We start from the raw sequence: 17431 nt of genomic DNA on the forward strand, positions 1-17431 counted from the left end.
CTCTGCAGCTTATCTATGTCTCTCTGCAACCTACAACATCCTTCGTCACTATCCACAACTCCACTGACCTTAGTGTCGTCTGCAAACTTACTAATCCACCCTAAGCCCTCATCAGGTCATTTATAAAAATGACGAAAAGCAGTGGATCCAACACCGACCCTTGCGGTACGCCGCTAGTAACTGGACACCAAGATGAACATGTTCCATCAACTACAACCCTCTGTTTTCTTTCAGCAAGCCAATTGCTGATCCAAACTGCTATGTCTCCCACAATCCCATTGCTCCGCATTTTGTACAATAGCCTACTGTGGGGAACCTTATCGAATGCCTTGCTGAAATCCATATACACCACATCAACCGGTTTACTCTCATCTACCTGTTTGGTCACTTTGTCAAAATACTCAATAAGATTCATTAGGCACGACCTACACTTCACAAAACCGTGCTGACTGTCCCTGATCAGATTATTCTTTTCTAGATGTTTATAAATCCTAACTCTTATAACCTCTTCCAACACTTTACCAACAACTGAAGTGAGACTCACTGGTCTGTAATTACCAGGGTTGTCTCTACTAACCTTTTTGAACAAGGGAACCATATTTGCTATCCTCTAGTCCTCAGGCACTATTCCTGTAGACAATGATGATTTGAAGATCAATGCCAAAGGGTCGGCAATCTCTTCCCTTGCTTCCCAGAGGATCCTAGGATAGATCCCATCCGGCCCAGGGGACTTGTCTATTTTCACACTCTGCAGGATTTCTAATACCTCTTCTTTGTGAACCTCAATCTCTTCTGGTCTAGATGCAAGTATCTCTGTATCTTCCTTGCCAACATTTTCATTTTCTATAGTGAACACTGTTGAAAAATATTTATTTAGTGCTTCCCCTATCTCATCTGACTCCACACACAACTTCCCACTATTATCCTTGACTGGCCCTAATTTAACTCTCGTCATTCTTTTATTCCTGACATACCTATGGAAAGCCTTAGGGTTAAACCCTGATCCTATCCGCCAACAACTTCTCATGTCTCCTCCTGGCTCTTCTGAGCTCTCCTTTTAGGTCTTTCCTGACTTCCTTGTAACCCTCAAGCACCCTAACTGAGTTCTCACATTTTGTCTTAACATAAGCCTTCTTCTTCTTCTTGACCATGGATTCCACTTCCTTATTCTGGATTAGTGGTGCTGGAAGAGCACAGCAGTTCAGGCAGCATCCGAGGAGCAGCAAAATCCATGTTTCAGGCAAAAGCCCTTCATCAGGAATCAGGAAGCCCTCCTGCACACACTGGACAAAAACTGACCCGTCTATAGTACTCGTACTGTAGTGATCCCAGTCAATATTTGGATAGTTGAAGTCCCCCATGACAACTACCCTGCCTCTCTTACTCCTATCGAGAATCATCTTTGCTATCCTTTCCTCTATATCACTGGGACTATTCGGAGGCCTATAGAAAACTCCCAGCATGGTGACTTCTCCTTTCCTGTTTCTAACCTCAGCCCATACTACCTCACTTAACAAGTCCCCAAACATCCTTCCTACAACTGTAATATTGTCCCTGATCAGCAATGCCACACCTCCCCCTCTTTGACCATCTTCTCTGTTCTTACTGAAACATCTGAATCCCGGAACCTGCAACAGCCATTCCTGTCCCTGCTCTATCCATGTCTCCGTAATGGCCACAACATCGAAGTCCCAGTCCTGTTCCCATTTCAGCCCACAGGCCAAAATACAGAAGGTTAAAAAGGCACAGTGTTGACACTGAGTTAATCTGCAGCAGGAGGGACCCATATTCTGGTATATAACAGAGTCAGATATTTCACCGTGAAGCACTGTTCTGGGGAAGGCTCACTCAACCCAAAACATTGAGAGGACTTGAATATAAAAGCAGGGATATACTTCTGAGGCTCTGTAACGCTCTGGTCAGGCCACATCTGGAGTATTGTGTGCAGCTTTGAGCCCCATATCTCAGGAAGGATGTACTGGCCCTGGATCAGGATCAGAAGAGGTTCATGAGAATGGTCCCAGGAATGGAAAGCTTAACAAATGAGGAATGTTTGAGGACTCTGGGTCTATACTCAATGGAGTTAAGAAGGATGAGGGGTGGATCTAATTGAAACATACAGAACACTGAGCGACCTGGACAGAGAGGATGTTGGGAAGTTGTTTCCATTGGTAGGAGAGACTAGGACCTGATGGCACAGCCTCAGAGTAAAGGGAAGAGCTTTTAGAACAGAGATAAAGAGAAACTTCTTCAGCCAGAGAGTGGGGAACATATGGAATACACTGTCACAGAAGGCTGTGGAGGCCAGGTCATTGAGTATATTTGAGACACAGATAGATAGGTTCTTGATTGCCAAGGGATCAAGCGTTACGGGGAGAAAGTGAAAGAATGAAGTTGAGAAACTTATCAGCCATGATTGAATGGCAGAGCAGGCTCAATGGGCTGAATGGCCTAATTTCTGCTCCTGTGACTCATGGTCTTATGGTTAACTCTGATTTCTCTCCACAGATGCTGCCCAACCTGCTGAGCTTTTTCAGCAATTTCTGGTTTTGTTTCAGATTTACAGCATCGGCAGTTCTCTTGGTTTTTATTTCACTGTGAAGCCTTTTCCCATCTGAACCGTGCCTCTGAATCAGAAGGTCCAGTGACCACTAAACCCTGGGCTCCCCTCCTTATCTTTCACAGGGTTCTCCACCTGAAAGCGGTTGCCGACAGCATCTCATTCTGTAACGATGTTGGTAATATTCTCCTGGGTATCGAACGTAACCTGTATCTCCTGAACAGTTCTGAGTACCTGACCCAGCAGTATATGCTCCGGGTATGTGTGCAAATGTCAGTCTGTCTGTCTGTCTCTCTATAGGTATCTCTGACACAATGTATATCTGACTGACGTATAGACATGCAGTGTCCGTCTGATTGTGTATATGTTTGCATGTGTGTGTCGTCTGTGCGTATCGGCTTATGTGTGTGTGATTTTGTGTCTGTAAATGTGAATATTTTAATGCAAAATTGGAATAATGTTTATGGAATAATAAAACTGATGCAGCGCCTCAGAGTTTCCCACTGTCCCCCCATCAAACACTCCCAGGACAGGGACAGCACGGGGTTAGATACAAAGTACAGCTCCCTCTACACTGTCACCCCATCAAACACTCCCAGGACAGGGACAGCACAGGGTTAGATACAGAGTAAAGCTCCCTCTACACTGTCCCCCATCAAACACTCCCAGGACAGGGACAGCACAGGGTTAGATACAGAGTAAAGCTCTCTCTACACTGTAACCCATCAAACACTCCCAGGACAGGGACAGCACAGGGTTAGATACAGAGTACAGCTCCCTCTACACTGTCCCCATCAAACACTCCCAGGACAGGGACAGCACGGGGTTAGATACAGAGTACAGCTCTCTCTACACTGTCCCTCATCAAACACTCCCAGGACAGGGACAGCACAGGGTTAGATACAGAGTAAAGTTCCCTCTACGCTGTCTCCATTAAACACTCCTAGGACAGGGACAGCACGGGGTTAGATACAGAGTAAAGCTCCCTCTACACTGTCCCCCATCAAACACTCCCAGGACAGGGACAGCACAGGGTTAGATACAGAGTAAAGCTCCCTCTACACTGTGACCCATCAAACACTCCCAGGACAGGGACAGCACGGGGTTAGATACAGAGTAAAGTCCCTTTGAAACTGTGCCCCCCATCAAATATTGCCTAAACCATGTACACAGTAGTGTCCATTTTTGCAGCAGTGGGAGCAGTGATAGTGAGGACCAGGGGACTGACAGGAAGGTAAATTAATCCTTTAATAACTTACCTCATGAATAGGCAAAGAGCACACTGAACAGGAGCAGACAGGGACTGCTGGGTAAGTGAGGTAATATATTCGGATGGTTGCTTTTCCTGAAACACTACTGAGGTGGTATCTCCCACCCATCCTCCTCCTCTTACCAAAACAAAAGGTCCTGAGAGCTGATTTCATAAGGTTACTAGTTTTGTTTTTTATAAAGTCTCTTTGGGAATTTTGAATAGTGGGAATGGAGGTGAGGGCAGTTGAATGTTCCTCCTGGAGACTGTGGAAGGTAAGGGTCACCACTAGTGTCCCTGCTGACTACATCTGCAGGACGTGCACCCAACTACAGGTCCTAGAAAACTGCATTAGGGAACTGGAGCTGGAACTGGATGGACACCAGGTTATTCAGGAGGCGGAGGGGGTTAGTGAGGGGAGTTACAGGAGGTAGTCACACCTCAGATAGAGGAAGAAGGTAGTTGGGTTACTGTCAGGGAGCAGAATGGGAACAGGCAGACAGTGCAGGGATCCCCTGTGGCCGTTCCCCTCAACAACAAGTATACAAATTTGGATCCTGTTGGGGGTATGACTTATCAGGGGAAAGCCATGGGGCACAGGTCTCTGGCACAGAGTCTGTTCCTGCTGCTCAGAAGGGAAGGGGGAAGAGGCGCAGAGCAGTAGTCATTGGGGACTCCATAGTTAGGGGGACTGATAGGACATTCTGTGGGGACGAGAGAGACTCACAGTTGGTGTGTTGCCTCCCAGGTGCCAGGGTCCGTGATGTCTCTGGTCGTGTTTTCGGGATCCTTGCGGGGGAGGGGAAACAGCCCCAAGTCGTGGTCCACATAGGCACCGACGACAAAGGGATGAGGAGCAGGGCAGAAATTCAGGGAAATAGGGTGGAAGCTTAGAGCTAGAGCAAACAGAATTGTTATCTCTGGATTGTTGCCTGTGCCACATGCTAACGAAATGAAGAATAGAGAGAGAGAGAGAGAGGAGTTGAACACGTGGTTAAGGGACGGTGCAGGAGGGAAGGATTCAGATACCTGGATAATTGGGGCTCATTCTCGGGTAGGCAGGGCCTCTACAAACAGGATGGTCTACACCTGAACCGGGGGGGGTACCAATATCCTGGAGGGGAGGATGTGCTAATGCTCTTCAGGAGGGATTAAACTAATTCAGCAAGGGGATGGGAATCTGAATTGTAGCTCCAGTGTACAGGATGTTGAGAGTAACGAGGTCATGAATAAGGTTCCGAGGTCACTGAAGTGTACTGGCAGATCGGAAGGTGGTTTGAAGTGTGTCTACTTCAACACCAGGAGCATCTGGTGGGTGAACTTGCAGCATGGGTTGGTACCTGGGCCTTCGATGTTGTGGACGGATAGAGCAGGGACAGGAATGGTTGTTGCATGTCGCGGGATTTAGATTTTTCAGTAAGATCAGGGAAGGTGGTAAAAGAGGGGGAGGTGTGGCATTGTTGGTCAAGGGCAGTATTATGGTGGCAGAAAGGACTTTTGATGAGGACTTGTCTACTGAGGTAGTATGGGCTGAGGTTAGAAACAGGAGAGGCACTCTGTTGGGAATTTTCTCTTGGCCTCCGAATAGTTTCAGAGATGTAGAGGAAAGGATAGCAAAGATGATTCTGAATAGGAGCCAAAATAACAGGGTAGTTGTTATGGGGGAGTTTAACTTTCCAAATATTGATTGGAAACGCTATAGTCTGAGTATTTTAGATGAGTCAGTTTTTGTCCAATTGTGCGGGAGGGTTTCCTGACATAGTATGTCGACAGGCCAACAAGAGGTGAAGCTGCATTGGATTTGGTACTGGGTAATGAGCCCGGCCAGATGTTAGATTTGGAGGTAGGTGAGCACTTTGGCGATAGTGATCACAATTCGATTGTTTACTTTAGCAGTGGAAAGGGATAGGTATATACTGCAGGGCAAGAGTTATAGCTGGGGGAAAGGCAATTATGATGTGAATAGGCAAGATTTAGGATGCATGGATTAGTGGTGCTGGAAGAGCACAGCAGTTCAGGCAGCATCCAAGTAGCTTCGAAATCGATGTTTCGGGCAAAAGCCCTTCATCAGGAATAAAGGCAGTGAGCCTGAAGCGTGGAGAGATAAGCTAGAGGAGGGTGGGGTGGGGAGAAAGTAGCATAGAGTACAATAGGTGAGTGGGGGAGGGGATGAAGGTGATAGGTCAGGGAGGAGAGGGTGGAGTGGATAGGTGGAAAAGGAGACAGGCAGGTAGGACAAGTCATGGGGACAGTTACTGAGCTGGAAGTTTAGAACTAGGGTGAGGTGGGGGAAGGGGAAATGAGGAAACTGTTGAAGTCCACATTGATGCCCTGGGGTTGAAGTGTTCCGAGGCGGAAGATGAGGCGTTCTTCCTCCAGGCGTCTGGTGGTGAGGGAGCGGCGGTGAAGGAGGCCCAGGACCTCCATGTCCTCGGCAGAGTAGGAGGGGGAGTTGAAATGTTGGGCCACGGGGCGGTGTGGTTGATTGGTGCGGGTGTCTCGGAGATGTTCCCTAAAGCGCTCTGCTAGGAGGTGCCCAGTCTCCCCAATGTAGAGGAGACCACATCAGGAGCAACGGATACAATAAATGATATTAGTGGATGTGCAAGTAAAACTTTGATGGATGTGGAAGGCTCCTTTAGGGCCTTGGATAGAGGTGAGGGAGGAGGTGTGGGCGCAGGTTTTACAGTTCCTGTGGTGGCAGGGGAAAGTGCCAGGATTGGAGGGTGCATTGTTTGGGGGCGTGGACCTGACCAGGTAGTCACGGAGGGAACGGTCTTTGCGGAAGACGGAAAGGGGTGGGGAGGGAAATATATCCCTGGTGGTGGGGTCTGTTTGGAGGTGGCAGAAATGTCGGTGGATGATTTGGTTTATGCGAAGGTTTGTAGGGTGGAAGGTGAGCACCAGGTGCGTTCTGTCCTTGTTACGGTTGGAGGGGTGGGGTGTGAGGGAGGAGGTGCGGGATGTGGACAAGATGCGTTGGAGGGCATCTTTAACCACGTGGGAAGGGAAATTGCGGTCTCTAAAGAAGGAGGCCATCTGGTGTGTTCTGTGGTGGAACTGGTCCTCCTGGGAGCAGATACGGCGGAGGCGGAGGAATTGGGAATACGGGATGGCATTTTTGCAAGAGGTAGGGTGGGAAGAGGTATAATCCAGGTAGCTGTGGGAGTCGGTGGGTTTGTAAAAAATGTCAGTGTCAAGTCGATCGTCATTAATGGAGATGGAGAGGTCCAGGAAGGGGAGGGAGGCGTCAGAGATGGTCCAGGTAAATTTAAGGTCAGGGTGGAATGTGTTGGTAAAGTTGATGAATTGCTCAACCTCCTCACGGGAGCACGAGGTGGCGTCTATGCAGTCATCAATGTAACGGAGGAAGAGGTGGGGAGTGGTGCCGGTGTAATTACGGAAGATCAACTGCTCTACATAGCCAACAAAGAGACAGGCATAGCTGGGGCCCATACGTGTGCCCATGGTATGCCTGTCTCCCCCCCACCCTCCTCTAGCTTATCTCTCCACGCTTTAGGCTCACTGCCTTTATTCCTGATGAAGGGCTTTTGCCCTAAACATCGATTTCGCTGCTCGTTGGATGCTGCCTGAACTGCTGTGCTCTTCCAGCACCACTAATCCAGTATTTGGTTTTCAGCATCTGCAGTCATTGTTTTTACCTACATAATTGAAATGTGGAGCTTGTCCTTGTCAGGTAGGGAGGAAGTGGTCGAGCGAAGGGAGCCATGGTTTACTAAGGAAGTTGCATCTCTTGTCAAGAGGAAGAAGAAGTCTTAAAGATGAGGCATGAAGGTCAGTTAGGGCACTTGAGAGACCTAAAGAGAGAGTTAAGAAGAGCCAGGAGGGGACATGAGAAGTCTTTGGCAGGTAGGATCAAGGAAAACCCTAAAGGTTTCTATAGATATGTCATGGGGCTTTGCCCAAAACGCCAATATTCCTGCTCCTCGGATGCTGCCTGATCTGCTGTGCTTTTCCAGCAACACACTAATCTAGACTCTGATCTCCAGAATCTGCAGTCCTCACTTTTGCCTAGGTATCAAAGAATGACTAGAGTAAGATTTGGGCCAGTCAAGGACAGTAGTGGGGAGTTGTGTGTGGAGTCAGAGGAGATAGGAGAGGCGCTAAATGAATATTTTTCATCAGTCTTCACATTAGAAAAAGACAATGTTATCAAGGAGAATACTGAGATATAGGCTACTAGACCTGATGGGATTAAAGTTCATGAGGAAGAGGTGTTGCAATTTTGGAAAGTGTGAAAATAGGTAAATCCCCTGGATTGGTTGGGAATTATCCTAGGATTCTCTGGGAAGCTAGGGAGGAGATTGCAGAGCCTTTGGCTTTGATCTTTATGTCATAATTATCTATAGGAATAGTGCCAGAAGACTGCAGGATAGCAAATGTTGTTTCCTTGTTCAAGATGGGGATAGCCCTGGTAGTTATAGACCAGTGAGCCTTACTTCAGTTGTGGGTAAAGTGTTAGAAAGTGTTATGAGAGATAGGATTTATAATCATCTGGAAAGGAATAATTTGATTAGGGATAGTCAACATGGTTTGTGAAGGGTAGGTCGTGCTTCACAAACCTTATTGAGTTCTTTGAGAAGGTGACCAAACAGGTGGATGAGGGTAAAACCATTGATGTGGTATATATGGATTTCAGTAAGGCATTTGATAAGGTTCCCCATGGTAGGCTACTGAACAAAATATGGAGGCATGGGATTGAAGGTGATTTAGCGGTTTGGATCAGAAATTGGCTAGCTGAAAGAAGACAGAGGGTGGTAGTTGATGGGAAATGTTCGTCCTGGAGTTCAGTTACGAGTGGTGTACTCGCAAGGATCTGTTTTGGGGCCACTACTGTTTGTCATTTTTACAAAGAACCTGGATGAAGCCGTAGAAGGATGGGTTAGTAAATATCTAGGTAACAATAAAATCAATGGAGTTGTGGATAGTGCTAAAGGATGTTGCAGGTTACAGAGGTAAATAGATAAGCTGCAGAACTGGGCTGAAAGGTGGCAAATGGAGTTTAATGAGGACAAGTGTGAGATGATTCACTTTGGAAGGAGTAACAGGAATACAGAGTACTGGGCTAATGGTAAGATTCTTGGCAGTGTAGATGAGCAAAGAGATCTCAATGCCCACGTGTATAGATCCTTGAAAGTTGCCAGCCAGGTTGATAGGATGTAGGGCTTATGCCTGAAACATCGATCCTCCTGCTCCTCGGATGCTGCCTGACCAGCTGGGCTTTTCAAGCACCACACTCTCCAACTCTGATCTCCAGCATCTGCAGTCCTCGCTTTCACACAGGTTGACAGGGTTGTTAAAAAGGCATATGGTGTGTTAGGTTTTATTGGTAGAGGGATTGAGTTCCAGAGCCATGAGGTTGTGCTGCAGCTGTACAAAACTCTGGTGCGGCCGCACTTAAGAGTGTTGCGTACAGTTCTGGTCACGGTATTACAGGAAGAATGTGGAAGCCCTTGGAAAGGGTTCAGAGGATATTTACTGGGATATTGCCTGGTCTGGAGGGAAGGTCTTATGAGGAAAGGCTGAGGGATTTGAGGCAGTTTCCATTGGAGAGAAGAAGGTTGAGAGGTGACTTAAAAGGTACATACAAAATGATCAGAGAATTAGATCGGGTGGACAGTGAGATTCTTTTTCCTTGGATGGTGATGGCTAGTGCAAAGGGACATAGCTTTAAATTGAGGGATGATAGATATAGGACAGATGTCAGAGGTAGTTTCTTTACTCAGAGAGTAGTAAGAGTGTGGAAAGCACTGCCTGTAACTGTAGTAGACTCGCCAACTTTAAGGGTATTTAAATGGACATTGGATAAATATATTGATAAAAATAGAATAGTGTAGGTTAGATGGGCTTCAGATTGGTTTCACAGGTTCGTGCAACATCGAGGGCCGAAGGGCCTCTACTGCGTTGTAATGTTCTGTGTTCTGTGTTCTGTGATGTGAACATGAATCATGCTGCTAACAGTTTTTTACTTTCTGTTTAGATAGCTTGTAGGGATGTCAGTGACCCTGTTCCTGACTCTCCTGTTCCCATCTCCAGCACTGCTGTCAATTCCCTGTCTGCTGAAGATCGTCAGCGTTTGAGAGGACCCCATTCATTCAACAGGTAGGAAGATAAAGACAACAGTCTGGGGTGGGAACAGTACCAGGGTACTACAGCAGTGTCACTGAGAGCTGGGACTGCGGTTATGTTACTGAATCCAGACGCTAGCAATAATCATTCAGAGAAAGTCCATTCAAATCCCATTGTCCAGCCCTTCTTTGCTGTAATCACAGCATCCAGGAGAGTGGGGAGTATTCCATCACACCCTTGACTTGTGCCTTGTAGATGATGGACAAGCTTTGGGGGAGTCAGGAGGTGGGTGACTTGCTGCAGTATCCCTAGCCTCAGACTCTCTCTTGTAGCCACTGTGTTTATGTGGTGAGTCCAGTGAGTTTCTGGTAAACGGTAATCCCAGGATGTTGTTAGTGAAGGATTCAGTGATGGCAACGTCATTGAATGGCAAGGAGCAGTAGTTAAATTGTCCCTTATTGGTGATGGTCATAGCCTGGCATTTGTGTGGTGTGAATGTTACTTGCCACTTTTCGGCCCAAGCCTGGACATGGACTGCTCAGTGTCTGAGGAGTTATAAGTTAGAGCTAAGCATTTTGCAGTTGCTCTATCTCAGTCCAGAGCTTTACAACTTCCTCCTCCACCACAACTTGGGATTCTGGGGAATCCTGCCCTGCTATGTCAGAAATGTGAAACAACAGTCAAATACACCCAGCCCGATGATCAATCAACAGAGATTCTTTATTTCACTGGTATCAGGTCTTTACAAACATGAAGGCAGTTAAAGGTCAAACTAGAAAAACAAAATATTTTCATGGATTAAGATTGTGGTCCATATCTGATTGGCAAATGGCACAGCTCTCTCTGAGGAGTACACTCTGTCATCCAAGGAGAGCTCGATATACCTGCTGCGGCTGGTTATCCTCTCCCCCTGCTGCTTGAGGCCACATTGGTGTTCCTCAAACAGGGGTCATAGAGTCACAGGATCATACAGCACAGAAAGGTTCTTTGTAATTATAAAGAGCTGATGCCAATTCAATACAAAAATCTTCATGATCTCTGGGAAATTGATCTATTTTATTCACGTTACAAACCACTAAAGTGTCTCCAATGAACATACAGTTTTTCAACCCTCAGCACTGACCCTCTGACAGTGCGGCACTCCCTCAGCACTGACCCTCCGACAGTGCAGCACTCCCTCAGCACTGACCCTCTGACAGTGCGGCATTCCCTCAGCACTGACCCTCCGACAATGCGGCACTCCCTCAGCACTGACCCTCCGACAGTGCCCACCCCCTCAGCACTGACCCTCTGACAGCGTGGCGCTCCCTCAGCACTGACCCTCCAACAGTGCAGCACTCCCTCAGCACTGACCCTCTGACAATGCGGCACTCCCTCAGCACTGACCCTCCGACAGTGGCCACTCCCTCAGCACTGACCCTCCGACAATGCGGCGCTCCCTCAGCACTGACCCTCTGACAGCGTGGCGCTCCCTCAGCACTGACCCTCCGACAGTGCGGCACTCCCTCAGCACTGACCCTCCAACAGTGCGGCGCTCCCTCAGCACTGATCCTCCGATAATGTGGTGCTCCCTCAGCACTGACCCTCCGACAGTGCAGCGCTCCCTCAGCACTGACCCTCCAACAGTGCAGCGCTCCCTCAGCACTGACCCTCCGACAGTGCAGCGCTCCCTCAGCACTGACCCTCTGACAGTGCGGCACTCCCTCAGCACTGACCCTCTGACAGTGCCCACTCCCTCAGCACTGACCCTCCGACAGTGCGGCGCTCCCTCAGCACTGACCCTCTGACAGCGTGGCGCTCCCTCAGCACTGACCCTCTGACAGTGCGGCACTCCCTCAGCACTGACCCTCCAACAGTGCGGCGCTCCCTCAGCACTGACCCTCCGATAATGTGGTGCTCCCTCAGCGCTAACCCTCTAACAGAGTTATTTTATATATGTTTTCTGACCCGAAGTGAAGTTATTGATCACTGAGTCCTGCAGGTTGTTAGGGGATTAGTTTGCAGAGTGTTGTTTTATTGGATTGGGAGAGTTGTGAAGAGGTGCAGAGTAATCCGGTCGTTCAGTCGATGGCTGGAATCTTCTGTCTGTTTGTAATGTGTGTACGTGGTTCTAACTCTGCTCCTATGTCCTGGTCCAGCCCGGAAGGTCCTGTTTTGCCAGCTGAGCCTGATATAGGATATCTGGAAAGGCAGGAACACCTGAAGGAGGTAGGAGATCCTGGTGATCTGGAGTGGGGTACAGTGGGGGGGAAATCTGGAAATAGGGGATCCCAGTGATCAGTAATGGGTCGATGTGGAGGGAGTCTGGAAATGGGAGATCCTGGTGATCCGGAATGGGGCAGTGTGGGGGTATCTGGAAATGGGAGATCCTGGTGATCCGGAATGGGGCAGTGTGGGGGTATCTGGAAATGGGAGATCCTGGTGATCCGGAATGGGGCAGTGTGGGGGTATCTGGAAATGGGAGATCCTGGTGATCCGGAATGGGGCAGTGTGGGGGTATCTGGAAATGGGAGATCCTGGTGATCCGGAATGGGGCAGTGTGGGGGTATCTGGAAATGGGAGATCCTGGTGATCCGGAATGGGGCAGTGTGGGGGGGGAGTCCAGAAGTGGGACTGTGTGAGATTCTGGTTTTGATCCACTGTGCTCAAGTGTTATTGACAAAGGGAAGCTCAGGGTTAATAAATCTTTCAGACAGTTGGATCCCCAACCGTTTCCTAAACTCTGGGTGAGACTGTCTGAGTCCCCTCCCACCACACCCAGTCTCTGCTGTGCTGGCATTACCTTCTCACTGAGTAAATCTGAATTGTAAAGCAAGGCTCTGAAATGGTAACGAGGAAACTATTGTCAATGTTTGTTAAGAACCCCATCTGATTCACCTCAGGATATCCTCAGGGATAGAAATCTGCTGACCTTACCCAGTCGGACCCACATGTGACATCAGGCCCACAGTAATATTTGGGACATGGGGCTGGGGCACATTGGGGCCCAGTAAATACTCCTGAGCTCTAGGGCTCCTGCGCTTTTTGGGCTGGAGGGGTATAAGAGGAGGCCAGGCCCCTGGGCCATATATCTATCCATGAGACCCTTCAGCCCATCGCGACTGTGCTGGTTATCAGACACACTGCTGCCATGATCCTGTATCCCAGTATTTGGCCTGTGTCTCCATATGCCGTCGTGTTTCAGTGATCAAGCCTCTCAAACTGCCCAGTGACTCAGGAAGAACCTCAGTGGGATTACACTGTAAATCACCTGGTTGTGATTACAATATTGTTAGAATGTGGCTGATGCACTTATGTCCATAGGACCATAAGATAAAGGAATGGGGAAAAGGCCATTCAGCCCCTCAAGCCTGCTCCACCATTCATGGTTGATCGGACATTCCTCACATCCCCCTCTCTTGCTGTTTCCCCTTGATGTCCCGATTCATCTATTTATCTCAACTTGAAAAGGTGGGGGTGAGCTGCCTTCTTGAACCGCTGCAGTCCCCCTGCCCTGAGGGAGGGAATTCCAAGATTCTGACCCAGTGACGGTGAAGGGACAGCGATATATTTCCAAGTCAGGATGGTGAGTGACTAGGATGAGGAACATACAGGGGAGGGTGGTTATCCCATGTATCTGCTGTCCTTCTCACTGATGACACCCCCACTCTCTCTCTGCCCCAGGCATATGCTTCATTGGCTGCCAGAGATGAAGAAATCCGTCTGATCCAGCGTGGGGAGACGACAGGCCGGAAAAAGCCTCCACGTACAAAGGAAATCCTAGAGGAAGGCTTCCGGAAATACATGCAGCTCTTGTATGCTGAGGCTCCTCACATAGAGGTCAGTACCAGGTCACAATCCCACTCACTCCATGTGTACCTCTATACCTGAGTCTCTCTCTCTCTGTTTCTCTGTGTCTGTGTCTCTCCTTGTGTGTATCTATCTCTATACCATATTTGGAGGAGCCGGTGTTGGATTGGGGTGGATAAAGTTCAAAATCACACACCGCCAGGTAATAGTCCAACAGGTTTAATTAGAAGCATTAGCTTTCAGAGCAGTGCTCCTTCGTCAGGTAGTCGCAGAGCACAAGACACAGAATTTATTGCAAAAGATTATAGGAAATGATATATTGAACAAACCTGGATTGTTAAGTCTTTCTTTTAGAATGGATTGCAGGTTGTAGTTCATTAATATGTAAATCCCAGAGCTTCTTTTAAGTCACCTTCTTGAGATAACTTAAGGTTTTATAACAAAAGGTAACATCTCAGCTCAGACAATGCATCAAAGGTGTGAGGTCAGAGTCAATCTGCATCCCAATCTTGAGCCAGACTGGCTCTATTTCCAAAGTGGAATTTACAAAATATTACATGGATTGACTGCCTGCAGATTGTGCATTTTTTCAGCAAAACAGAATGTATCTGCAGATATAATTCTGTAAATACTAATTCACCCCCATAGACTTATGTGCGTGTATGCGTGCATGAGAGAGAGAGAAAGAGCAGACTAGTTTGTTATAAAGGATTATAAAGGACTTGCTATGAAGGACTAGTTTGGTTTGGGAACATGGACAATGTAGACTATTTGGACCTTAAGAGTTTGTTTCCATACTGTATGACTGTATCTCTCTGTGCCTGCATCTTCCCTTACATGTATCTCTCTGTATACAGAGTCTCTTGCCCTGTCTCTCTCTTTATGTACATAAAGAACAAAGAACATTTCAGCACAAAAACAGGCCTTTTGGCCCTCCAAGTCTCTGCCAAACCAGATCCTCTGTTTTTGCCTACTTTCTAAGGATCTATATCCCTCTGCTTCCTGCCCATTCATGTATCCCGTCCCTACCACCTCTCCTCCCTGTATCTTTCCTTGTGTGTATCTCTCTGTCAGTCTCTCTCTGTCTCTGTGTCTATGTCTCTCCGTGCGAATGTCTGTGACATCTTTCACTTGTTATTTCCTATTGTGCCTGAACTAATTCTACATTTCGATCATCTGACCACAATCATTTCCCAGTATTGATATATAACACAATCTCCCACACACATTATTTCTACAACCCTAATTAAATGAACTGTCCATCACCAACATGATTCAGTTGAAGATTAATCCAATGGAACAGTCCCCACTTTCCCCAATACTGATGCCACTTCCCCAGAATTTGAAACTTTTTCTCCCACAGCAATCTTTAACCTTAATTGCCCCTGTACATAATCCAGAGATTAGAACCTTTTTGGTTCTGGTTTTTAATTTACCCCTTAGCTGTTCAGACGCACCAGCAACTCACCAAGGCTGCTACAGGCAGTACTTTCCAAACCCCTGATATTTACCATCGAGAAAGACAAGGGGGACACCACCCCCTGCAAGTTCCCCTCCAAGCCTGTGCAATGTGACTGCCTCCTGGAACGAAGTGTCCAGACATCCAGGATTTACGAAAGATAAATAAACTGAGGGCGGCACGGTGGCTCAGTGGTTAGCACTGCTGCCTCACGGTGCCATGGACTCGAGTTTGATCCCAGCATCGGGCGACTGTCTGTGTGGAGTTTGCACATTCTGCCCGTGTCTGCGTGGGTTTCCTCCCATAGTTCAAAGATGTGCAGGGTGAATTGGCCGTGCTAAATTGCCCGTAGCGTCCAGGGGTGTGTAAGTTAGGTGCATTAGTCAGGGGTAAATGTGGAGTAATTGGGTAGGGGAATGGGTCTGGACGGGTTAGTCTTTTGAGGGTCAGTGTTGACTGTTGGGCCGAAGGGCCTGTTTCCACACAGAAGGGATTCTGTGATTCTATGTTTCCAGTTTCTGACATGTCAGTCACCAAAAGGGACACAAGTTTTAGACTATTGGAAAAAAGAATCAAAGATTTGAAGAGCGAAACACAATACCTCACTGGTGGGAAAATCAGATTCAATCAGAACGTTTAAAAGGGGTTTGGAAAATACTTGAAAAGGGGAAACAAAATACAGGGCTGGGGAAAAAGAGAGTGTGGGAAGTGGGATTGATTGGACAGTTCAATGCAGACACGGTGGGTTGATTGGTCCCATTTTTTTACTGTACAGTTCTCCCATGTTAACCCACAGACCTGTTACAGAGGCAGAGGGGTGGCTATGGACCATGGGAGGTCAGTGTGGCTGGTTTTTGTGATGTGCAGCGATGCCAACAGCCTGAGTTCAATTCCCACCCTGACTGAGGTCACAGTAAAGGACTCTCCTTCTCAACCTCTCCCCTCACCTGAGGCGTATTGACCCTCAGGTTAAACCAAACTGCCCCCACCCCCAATTCCCCCCCCCCAACCGTCTCTCTGTCTAAATGGCGCAATGGTCTGGTAAGATTATGGTGATGTTCCCAGTGATTAGACTGGGAGGGAGGGGTAAGGATTCAGACTCTGTGTCCCTGCCAGTGATTGGAAGAGAGCAATGGGGTCCATAAGACGTAGGAGCATGAGGCCATTCAGCCCATTGAGTCTGCTCCTCCACTCAACGAGATCATGGCTGGACTGATCATCCACACTCCTGCCTTTTCCCCATAACCCTCAATTACATTTTTGTCTGTTTCAGCCTTGAGCATACTTAGCTTCAACAGCCCCCTGTAGTATGATTCCCTCCCCTCTGAGCAAAGAAATTTCTCCTCCTTTCTGTCTTAAGTGACGATCCCTAATTCTGAGACTGCGTCCCTCTGGTCCGAGACTCTCCCACGAAGGGAATCTCTCCGCATTTCCCTCTCAAGCCCCCCCCCAAGATTATTGCATCATTTGGGTATTTTAACGTTTCTTGAGCCCAGAGCCAATCAGTATCTTCTCCTGACTGCTCCTTATGTTGTTCTGTAAGATCCCTGAGATTCCAATTTACGATCCGAATGAGCAGCAGGTGGACATGACGAGTCTCCTGGATCGACCCCATCAATGTAAGAATATCGTCAGAGGATTCTTCCCACCATTGGCACTGCCGGAACCATGGTGTGAAATCACGGAGAAGGAGAAACAAGTGAGTACTGTTGGAAAACAATACAGGGTTTCACATCACACAGTCACTCTGGAAGAGAATAAACCTATTGCAAACACTCCCTGAGGGAGCACCGCTCTGTCGGAGGGTCAGTGCTGAGGGAGTGCTGCACTGTCGAAGGGTCAGTGCTGAGGGAGCGCCGCACTGTCGAAGGGTCAGTGCTGAGGGAGTGCCACACTGTCGGAGGGTCAGTGCTGAGGGAGTGCCACACAGTCGGAGGGTCTGTGCTGAGGGAGCACTGCACTGTCGGAGGGTCAGTGCTGAGGGAGCACCGCACTGTCGGAGGGTCAGTGCTGAGGGAGTGCTGCACTGTCGGAGGGTCAGTGCTGAGGGAGTGCTGCACTGTCGGAGGGTCAGTGCTGAGGGAGTGCTGCACTGTCGGAGGGTCAGTGCTGAGGGAGTGCCACACTGTCGGAGGGTCTGTGCTGAGGGAGCACTGCACTGTCGGAGGGCCAGTGCCGAGGGAGCACCGCACTGTCGGAGGGTCAGTGCTGAGGGAGTGCTGCACTGTCGGAGGGTCAGTGCTGAGGGAGTGCTGCACTGTCGGAGGGTCAGTGCTGAGGGAGT

The 17431-nt window shown here is 48.3% G+C and overlaps 1 protein-coding gene across 1 annotated transcript in view; it reads left to right on the top strand.

The window, feature by feature from the left end:
• The window catches only part of wdr97 (WD repeat domain 97), a 91855-nt gene that overhangs the window by 25461 nt on the left and 48963 nt on the right, over positions 1 to 17431 (top strand). Inside the window, exons 5-9 of the mRNA XM_072575001.1 lie at positions 2686 to 2818; positions 9811 to 9932; positions 12038 to 12107; positions 13563 to 13718; positions 16691 to 16846. Of these exons, the coding sequence (XP_072431102.1) occupies positions 2686 to 2818; positions 9811 to 9932; positions 12038 to 12107; positions 13563 to 13718; positions 16691 to 16846 (637 nt within the window). The remainder of the gene's footprint in view (positions 1 to 2685; positions 2819 to 9810; positions 9933 to 12037; positions 12108 to 13562; positions 13719 to 16690; positions 16847 to 17431) is intronic.

The sequence above is a fragment of the Chiloscyllium punctatum genome, chromosome 8 (genome assembly GCF_047496795.1).
Source record: "Chiloscyllium punctatum isolate Juve2018m chromosome 8, sChiPun1.3, whole genome shotgun sequence".
Classification (NCBI taxonomy): Eukaryota; Metazoa; Chordata; class Chondrichthyes; order Orectolobiformes; family Hemiscylliidae; genus Chiloscyllium; species Chiloscyllium punctatum.